Source organism: Nelusetta ayraudi, unplaced genomic scaffold (assembly GCF_046127955.1).
Source record: "Nelusetta ayraudi isolate G7.1 ecotype Tasmania unplaced genomic scaffold, CSIRO-AGI_Nayr_v1 ptg000154l, whole genome shotgun sequence".
Classification (NCBI taxonomy): domain Eukaryota; kingdom Metazoa; phylum Chordata; class Actinopteri; order Tetraodontiformes; family Monacanthidae; genus Nelusetta; species Nelusetta ayraudi.
Genome location: NW_027466204.1, coordinates 12501 through 21868, shown reverse-complemented (window position 1 = coordinate 21868; position 9368 = coordinate 12501). Strand labels below are relative to the sequence as shown.

Genomic DNA, 9368 nt, shown 5'->3' with positions numbered 1-9368 from the left:
ACTCATGATCACCTGACCTACAGAAATGGAACGTCACTTTATTATAGTCAACCATCGCACTTGGTACAATAGAAGACGACTCAAACACGACACTTTGATGTCAAAGTATCCACGTCTTGGCCTCTTCTGTCTTCTGTCTGCCTGTGCACAAACCACTAATATCAAACAGACAACATATAGCACACTGTTAACTGAGAGTATGTGCAGCGAGGTCCACAGTCTCAGACTGTGTTTTAAATAGATTTTTTTTCTTTACAACTAACATTTGCAATCGACCGCCGCCATCAGACACCAGGAGAAGATCAGGTGTGTTTTTACAATCCTTCAATTCATTCCGTCAGCACAATAACTTACTTTACATTGGTCTACTCATGTCGCTCTGCTTGTATGAAACATGCAACGCTTGCTGTTTAGATAAAACACGGCCGTCCGACACAAAGAGGCGTGGCCTCGGCACACACACACCATGGAGAAGCTCTAATAAAAATAATGCCAGTGTAAACAAGCCACAGTATCACGCCACGCTCAAGTATTGCACGTACATTCATAAAAATACATATTAACGTTGTGCCTTTTTTTGCACGCGGCTACATCTGTGCGTGTGTGTGCGTGTGTGTGCGTGTGTGTGCGTGTGTGTACGTGTGTGTGACAGAGAGAGAAGTGTGCGTACACACATTAATCAGCTGCAGGAGATAAAGCAGGAGGAACGGACATACAATCTATCAAACACGCCGAGACACACACAGAGGCACACGCATGTGCCAGGTCACACTGAAGCACACGTGACAGATCTCAGGTCTGTTTTAGCGTCAGTACACGGGCGAGGGCAAAGCATCCTCACAACAAACTCAACATCCTTCCTGCCCTCAGTTCTGATGCACTGGCACTGGTAGGGGGTGTGGTCTCCGCTGGGTCAGGTTAGAACCGGGTTCTGTAGGCCCGGCCGGGAGTTGGGCTGCAATCTTCAGCCCGTGCCGAGAGTTGCTTTGGTTTCCAAGTTGAAGAGCAGATGAATGATGGGGGATCTTCACACATCACACATCTGCTCAATGCTCGGCAGAAAGGTGCACAAAGGTCCCTCGAGAAAACCCTCGGTCCTCCAATCAGGAGCAGCGCTGAGCCACGTTAGGCGTCGCCCATCTGGTCAGAGGTCAACTGCTCCTGGTCGGAGACATTGTCATCCGCTGGCGGCCGTGCCCGGTCAAAGAAACCACACTGTGGGAGATAGATAGATGGATAGATAGACAGATAGACAGATAGATAGATATAGATAGATAGATGGATGGATAGACGGATAGATAGATGATAGATAGATAGATGGATGGATAGACGGATAGATAGATGATAGATAGATAGATAGATAGATAGATAGGCAGAATGAATGATAAATGGATGCATTAGTGTCACCGTGCAGTCAAATACATCCCATGTAACGGAGAGTAAACATCGCTCTCCAGCTGAACTCAGTCCAGGACGCTGTGTTGTGTTTATGTTTGTGTGCCGTGCCGGCGTTGCACAGGGTCAACAGTTCAAGCCCCCACTCAAGCCATTAGTGCTGGTGAAGGGTAGTTAAGGTTGACACTGTGCACGTGGTGGTGTCTGTGCGTGTGAGTGCGGACCTTCCACATGAGCAGAGTGAGCAGAGCCAGAACCAGCAGGCCCACCAGGATGGCCAGGACGATGACCCAGAGCGGCACGGCCCAGAAGACGTCCACCGTCCCCCACAGCACGGAGGTCCCCATCTGGAGGACGCACAGGGACAGAGAGACAGTGGGCTGTCTGTTACCCCAAAGTCCACCTCCTCCTCCTCCTCCTCCTCCTCCTCTTCGTCACGGGCGTTCTTACCGAGGTGGTGCGTGTGGGCAGGACGGAGGGCTGGACGCGGTACGGCATCGACACGACGGCGACTGACGCGGTGGAGTTGAGGTTGTAGGGGATGTTGCGATGCTGCCAGATAAAGACATGAATATTATCATCAGGCAAAGAGAGCCATGTGTTAAAGGTCCAGTCAATCATCGCCTGACTGCACGTCTCAAATGAAGGCACAGTCATGTGGGTTAGGGTAGGGTAGGGTAGGGTTAGGGTTATGGGCAGTATGTTGAGCTTTTACACGTATAAAAATGATAAACAAGGCCACATTTGACACACTGGACCTTGAACACATCACCAGCAGTCTAGCTGGGTGTCATTATTATTGATTGAGAGCAAAACAGTGGCATATTTAACCCTGTTCACAGCCACCAACAAAAGCTCTGTTTTGAAGCTTCTTGCTTGTATTTGCAGCTGCAAGGCGTTCAAAGGGTGCAGTTCTGACAACCGCCTGTTGGTGTTGGAATTGACTGCGTGAGGAAGGGTGCCCTTTGTGACATGACAAAAAGCAACATCCAGAAGTGATGGAGTTGAGCACTGACAGTAACACCAGTGAGACCTCACCACACTGTGGCCTGATAACCTGCACTTGTGTTTGATGTGAGTGTGCCGATCATACAAAGCAGTGAGAGTAACACAAGACTGTGCGCTGGCAAGGTGATGCTGACCCGCAGGAACGTTTGCGCCCAGAGTCTGGAGCGGATCTTGACCACTGCGCTCTCCCCGCGGTCCAAGCGACCCACCAGACACGTGATCCTCAGGCAGGAGATGTTGGTGCAGTTCTGCCCATCCAGCAGAACAGAGAGAAAAGAGGACGAGACGTCAGTCACCCCTAATGTGTGTCCGTCTGTGTGGACGACAGACACGTGCCTGCGGTTGAAGCTCACCAAAATTTTTCCCGTTGGACTTTTGGGAGAAGGGGCAGAGCGTCTGAGGCGCTGCTGAGCCACGCTCGTGTTCCTCAGGAAACCCAACAACTCTGGCGTGTCCTGGCCTGCAGAGATCTGATGCAAAGAGAGGGAAAGACCGCCCCCGTGAAACATTTCACCAATGAAAAGCCACGTGATGAAGACTTCTGGACGGAGACATTTCCTTCTCAGACTGAAGGAATGAGAGGAACACAGTGGCACAGTGGGTTAGGGTTAGGGTTAGGGTTAGGGTTAGGGACAGACTAACCCTGACCCTAACCATGACCCTAACCCTTGTCTGCAGGCCCTCTGACGCAGCCAAGACGGCCAATCAGAGGGAGACAAAGATCAAAGGACAAAGCTGAAGCCAGTCGACTACTGGGGAAGGTGGGCGGAGTTGTTGATCAGTTGTAGGCGTACCAATCCATCTTTCAGTGCCACAAATGAAAAATACAATCAAAATCACCAAATTCTTGGACAAAATACACATTAAAAAAAAAATGCTCTGCTGTCTTTTTCTTGTGAGTTCCTATTTTTGAAGTGTACAGAACAGTGTGAGATTCTTACAGCTTCTGGAGTAGACATCACACACGGTGAGTCCATCAGTCTGGTCTACATACACGTCTAAACAGGAAGTGACTGCATCAGATAAAAATGCAGTCGAGGAAAACAACAACGGCTGTTAAGAAGAAATGATAAACAAAGCCAAACATGTAAAGTGTGTCCGACTACATTCGCATTCATGGATGATTACGACTGACAGCACTTCCTGGCACAATTACGCACTTTGGAAAATGACTGCGTGTCCCTTGGGAATTAGTCCGCAGATGATATCCCGTACTTTACAATCAGTTTCAGCTCTAATGTCTGATAATAGCTTCGTCTCCCTCGCCGCGTCCACCAGAACAATAAAGTTGTGACGAGCGGCCGGAAGGCAGCGGCTGCGAGCGATCCCAGCCAATCAGACGCTGACTTCATACGCTGTCACTCACACAGGACAAAACTACAAAGATTGACTCTGTGGCAAATGATGGTGAATGAAGTGGGGTCATTATGCCACAGCCGGTGTTCCTCGTGTGTGTGTGTGTGTGTGTGTGTGTGAGAGTGTGTGAGTTGCCTTCAGGTCCAGCGGGTTGAAGCTGGTGTTCGTCCGGCAGCTAATTGGGCCGTCAGTTTGAATCTCCATGGCATACAGCAGGTTCACGTCACGGAAGCGGGCGGGCCAGCCCACGTGGAGCTCCGCCTCTTTAATGCTGCTGGGACCAGAGTTGTGGAGCTGAGAACAAAAGGAGAACAGGGGGGACCCAGACGGTTGTCAGTGTTGTGTTATCGTCTCTCTGTTGTCGTGCGTCCCAGGCGGTGGAAGCTATCATTGGGTTACCATGACTGCTAACATGCTAATGATGACACATCCCACCTGTGTTTGAGTGAAGATAATGCTATTAATGTACTGGGACCAAGCCACTGGGGAGCGACGCCTGGCTCGTCCAAACACACATTAAAAACCCCAGAGCCTCAAAGAAACATCAATTCAAGACACCCCATAATAATCTGACCCGTGACCTCATTTGACTTTAGAGCCTCTTTGTTTCTTTTTTCTCACACACACAAATGAGACCAAAGGAAGTCATCCAAACAGGACATGAGCCCAGAAAGCTCCGGGGCAGGAATTCTGTCCTAACTGGAAGCAGCTGCCAACTGGGAAGAGGCTGAGCACTGAAACTCATTATCAGCTGCCGGAGCGGCCAGACAGCGGCGGCGCGGCAGCGCACTCGGCTTCAATAAAAGGCTGCCGTCCCTTTAAAAGGAGGAAGAAGTTGCAGCACGTGCAGCTAATGGACACAAAGCTGCACGTGTGTCGCAGTCTCAGTCTGCTGCTCTCCCTCCGTCCCCCCCCCCACTTCCCCTGCTTCCCCTGTCCTCCACCTCTTCCCTTCTCCTTCCCCACTTCTCCTCTTTTCTCACCTTTCCCGCCCTTTTTTGGTTTCGGGCGGGGGGGCTAATTACTCCTGAAGCAGAGAGCTTTGATCAGCAGGAGCCCCGATGCTTTTATAGAGCTGCCGTTTGCTTTGCTGTGTAGCTGTGTGAGGGTTCCCCACTCTGCCGCAGCCTAATTTACAACTTCCCACACCGTTTTTCTTCACCTCTTCTCTTTACACTCAACAGGCGGCAGCAGCAGCAGCAGCAGCAGCAGCAGCAGCAGCCAAGCAGTCCAACTGCGCCGTCCCTGGTTGCTCTTTGTTTTTTGGAAAGTCAAGAAGCACTTGTGCGTTTACCTCGTAGATGTGCGTGACTTGCGGCCCCACGTCGTCCTCCTTGACGGGCTTCTCTTTGGGCTCCCAGCGAGGGAAAGGCAGCAGCACCTGCGAGGGATGAGACACCCTGTGGAGGGGAGGCGGAGCTCTGTGACGTCAGCGCTGTCAAATTTGCTCTGTTCAGATTTGGGCCAGTTTGGGAATGTTTTCAAGTGGGCGTGTCTGGTGCTGCTTCTGGGATGTGAGCACCAACAAATGATAAAAATAAACTCGATTTTCCTGGCAACTGTAAAGATTTTTGGTTTTGGCGGGAAACATTGTTCTGGATTATTTTAGCGTTGTCTTTATGTGCAGATGATGGAATTAAGCTGGGAATTTCATCTGCTTCACAAGGCAACAACACTTCAGTGGTAAAAGGCATTAAAGGCAGGATGCTTTTGCTCGAAGAAGCTTTGTCCTCTTTTAATGTGATTGTGCTTCATGGTTTCCAGATTTGACCCCTTTTTTCATATTTTAGTTTTATAGCCCAAACTTTGTCCTTACACAATTAATCATCAAAAAACATAAAAGGCAGCTTCAGAAAACAGCAAACTTGACCCCAAGTGCTCCGTTTACAGCTTCCTGCTAATAGTGATTTTTGTTTTGCCCTCCATCAACAGTTTGGGAGGGGGCTTAAACAAGGTGACCTCAGAGGGAAGAATAACACCTATTGGTTGTCTTTGTGACATCACAAAGGGCTGGTTTCCAAGCTGTGGGCTTTAGCTAAGGCTGTCTGACAAACAGAGTAAAGAAAGATTGTAAATGTTGGAGCTTTCACTGACTGAACTGAAAATCCTTTGCTTGCTTTTGAGTACAATTAATATTCTTTGAGCTCAATAATAGACGCACGCAGATTCACACATGTGAAGAAAGTCTGTTATGGATTTGACAGAAGTCGCCTGAAATCAGGTCAGAGCAACAAACAAATGCAAGGTTTCTGTTGTCGGGTGGACAACTAACAACTAACCCTCCCCCTCCTCCTCTCGTCCTGGCTCCTCCTCTCGTCCTGGCTCCTCCTCTGTTTACATGTGCAACCCACCGCACCCAAACAAGGCCACGCATGAGTCCGAGCTTTTTGAAGTGCGCCCGCATTCGCCTCTGTGGGCATGAACACGTCAAGGGCTCCCAAAGCGTCCCATGTGCTGGTGATTACACCTCCGCTCCTGTCTCTCCATTCCATTTTTTCTTTGGCTCCTCTCACATCTGTATATAAAAGCGGCTCCGCAGATTTTAAACACATGACAATGTGCCGGAATATCACGCAAACACCGAGGAAAGGAAGGCTCTAGCGGGGATCAATCCAAGCCTTTGTGACGCACGCTGGGTCGGGGGGGTAGAGAATGATGTCACCGGCCCTCCAACGGGAAGGACGGCGGCGTGCCGACGGACTCACCCTCGCAGGTCCAGCTGAGTGACGGCCTCGACGGACAGGTTGAAGCTGAGCAGGTTGCTGTCGGGGTTGTCCTTGTTGGAGCTGCAGAGAGATTCACAGGGCAGGGACACATTCAGAACCATGTTCACATTCAGAACCGTGTTCACAGAAAGAAGTCTGTGTGCTTATTGACCAGAGTTCAGCTCTGGTGATGCAATGCATCCGACACAGCACCAGGAAGCACGACAGCCAACATGTTGCACAAAGCCTGTTTCCATTCTGGAGTTTCTCCAGGCAATCTGTCTACGAGTCGAGCGCAGACAGCAGAACCCAACAGAACCCAGCTCAACCCAACAGAACCCAGCTCAACCCAACAGAACCCAGCTCAACCCAACAACACGGCCCCCGGCAGAGACAAACACATCTTTGTGTGTGTGATACTGCGTGTGAGTGTGTGAGGAAGAGGGGATGAGTGGGGAAGAGTTCTGGTGGGCGTGTCACCTGTGGATCTGCAGCTCCAGGCTGATGGTCGGCCCGGCGTCCTCCAGCCTCTGGATGGAAAACCTCAAAGCGAGAGACAGCTGGGCCAGAGGAGAGAGGAGAGGGAGCGTTAGAAGAAACAAAGAAAGACAGCGTGATGCAGAGTGATGAGGGGACGCATCTCCACGGGAAGGTCACGGAAAGGTCACTGTTAGCTTTACAGTTGCTGCTCCCTGGGCGCTACAGTTTAGGTCCCCGGCTTGAACCTCCTCCCCCTCCTCGTCCAGGTTAGGGTTAGGATGAAGGGTTAGGGTTAAGAAGAACCAGATTGAATGATTGCTTCACATTTGAGTTTTGATTTGTTGCTAGTCGCTTTTCTGGAACAAAGTCACTCTTGGTGCCTGACTACTCACTAAACACAGCCACAAAATCCATGATTCAGTCACACTGTTGCAAAAGTCTCTGACGGTGAAAAGTGTGCGTTATTATCACGTGAGGGGGGAGGAACTGCGGCCCAGTGGAAAACACACATCCAGGGTGGATGTTACCTGTTAGTTTTCCACTTTGTGCCAGGTGCCACAGAAGGTCTTCACAAAGCTCCTCCTCCTACCTGGGTTGGCTGACGCTAATCTGGCCTTGGCCAACGACCTCCATCCTGCATCTTCTTCTTCTTTCTGGGGCCCAGGTCAGGGTCAGGGTCAGGGTCAGGGTCAGGGTTACATTGCAGTCGTCGTTGTGGTCCTGCCTCAGTGTGTGTCCGATCGTCTTCCACCTTTGCCACTTCACGTCCTTGCTCGCTGGCTTCATTCCAGCTCTTTCCAGGAGCTCTTCAGGACTGATATGGTCTTGCCACTGAATTCTGAGGATTCTTCTCAGGCATCTGTTGTGGAAAAGGTCCACTGCCTTGTTGTCTCCCTTGTTCATCTTCCATGTTTCCCAGCCATACAGTAGGACAGGTACTACAAGTGTTTTATAGTCTCCTCATTGTTTTTCTTGAGATGCTCCTGGAGTTCCAGACCTTTTTGAGTTTCATGAATGATCCTCCTGTTTTTCAAGTCCTTCACACCACCTCCTCCTTTGCATAATGTGGCTCCTAGGTACAGTGAGTCAACTGCTCAACATCGTCCATTTCTTTATGGTTGATCTTGATCTTTTCCTGCTTTCCTGCATTCATTCTCAGGGTTTTGCTCTTTCCTGCATTGATCTTGAGACCAACTCCTTTGGCTTCTTCCTCTTATCTGCTTGTTTTTCCCTGGTGTTGCATTTTGCTGGATGAGAGTAGCACTACATCGTCCGCAAAATCCAGCTCATCCAGTTTAGATGTGAACTTCCATCTCTACCATCTAAAAAGCCCCGGTGGATAAACATCAGGTCGGGTCGCTCCCAGATGCTCCTCCCCGCTCGACACAATGCCAATAATTATCCTGCTGCCTTGTGACCAAAAGTGTTGGGTCGCTCTCCTCCAGAGGCTGCGGTGTTTGGCCACAAGATTGTGTAGCCACAATGTGTGTGTGTGTTTTGTGTTGTCTTCTATTTTAGGCAAAATCATCCAACTGTGGAAACAATACAGTTTACAACGCAGCGGTGCTTTGAAAAAAGTTTTCCGAGGGAATTCTGACACTTTGGTGTGAGCCGCAGAATGTGGGCAGCAGCCGGCATCACTGTTGTTGCGTCTTTAAGGACATGTAGCTGTTTTACCAGCGCCATAAACAAAATGCTCAGTAAATCAGCAAGATTTATTTGATGTGACCATTTGGAAAGGAGCCCGTAGAAACAGGGTTAGCCAATAAATCCCGGAAGGTGATTGGATGAAGCCTTGGTCTGTCACACTCAATAAGGAGCTCATTATTAACATAAGGATGCTTCCAACTGGTACTGATCACAGCTTTTTTTTCCAACGCTGGTGGAGTCATCAGCAGCAGCAGCAGCAGCAGCAGCAGCAGCAGTTGCTTCTGATAACCTTCATCTTTATTTTGCTTTAGGTTAAAAGAAAGAAAGAGAAAGAAATGTGGTTTGGTGATACCAAAACCACTGGGAACACTTTGGATCGGAGCTTTGGCAAGATGGATGTAGCCGGGGAAACAGCGAAACCAGCGTCGCCGTCCTTTCTGGGAATGTGCTCATTAGAGGCAGCGTGAAGTTAAGAAGTGCTCGGTCGCACAGAGGGAGGGGCTTCTGCAGAACCTCATGGATTCCTGAAGGTCCAGCGGGGCGAAAGGAGAGTTAAATATGGGAAACATCTGGATGGCTGGTGCGCAGACACACACACACACACACACACACACACACACACACACACACACACACCTTTGGCATGCCTTGTCTTGCTCTCCTCCCCCGACGGTGAAACATGACCACATAATTGATTTATCAGAGCGCCTTCTGTCACCTCCAGAGCTCCAACACACGCCTGCCCCGGCCTTGACACCTTGCAGTGCCTAGCAA

At 49.9% G+C, this 9368-nt stretch overlaps 1 protein-coding gene across 1 annotated transcript in view; it reads right to left on the bottom strand.

The window, feature by feature from the left end:
* Nucleotides 1–786: 786 nt before the first annotated feature.
* Nucleotides 787–9368, bottom strand: part of LOC142880054 (integrin alpha-8-like) — a gene marked incomplete at its 5' end in the record, with an annotated part of 17542 nt that continues 8960 nt past the window's right edge. Inside the window, 9 exons of the mRNA XM_076013677.1 lie at nucleotides 787–1215; nucleotides 1620–1742; nucleotides 1846–1947; nucleotides 2538–2651; nucleotides 2757–2873; nucleotides 3895–4053; nucleotides 5054–5159; nucleotides 6465–6545; nucleotides 6945–7024. Of these exons, the coding sequence (XP_075869792.1) occupies nucleotides 1126–1215; nucleotides 1620–1742; nucleotides 1846–1947; nucleotides 2538–2651; nucleotides 2757–2873; nucleotides 3895–4053; nucleotides 5054–5159; nucleotides 6465–6545; nucleotides 6945–7024 (972 nt within the window). The remainder of the gene's footprint in view (nucleotides 1216–1619; nucleotides 1743–1845; nucleotides 1948–2537; nucleotides 2652–2756; nucleotides 2874–3894; nucleotides 4054–5053; nucleotides 5160–6464; nucleotides 6546–6944; nucleotides 7025–9368) is intronic.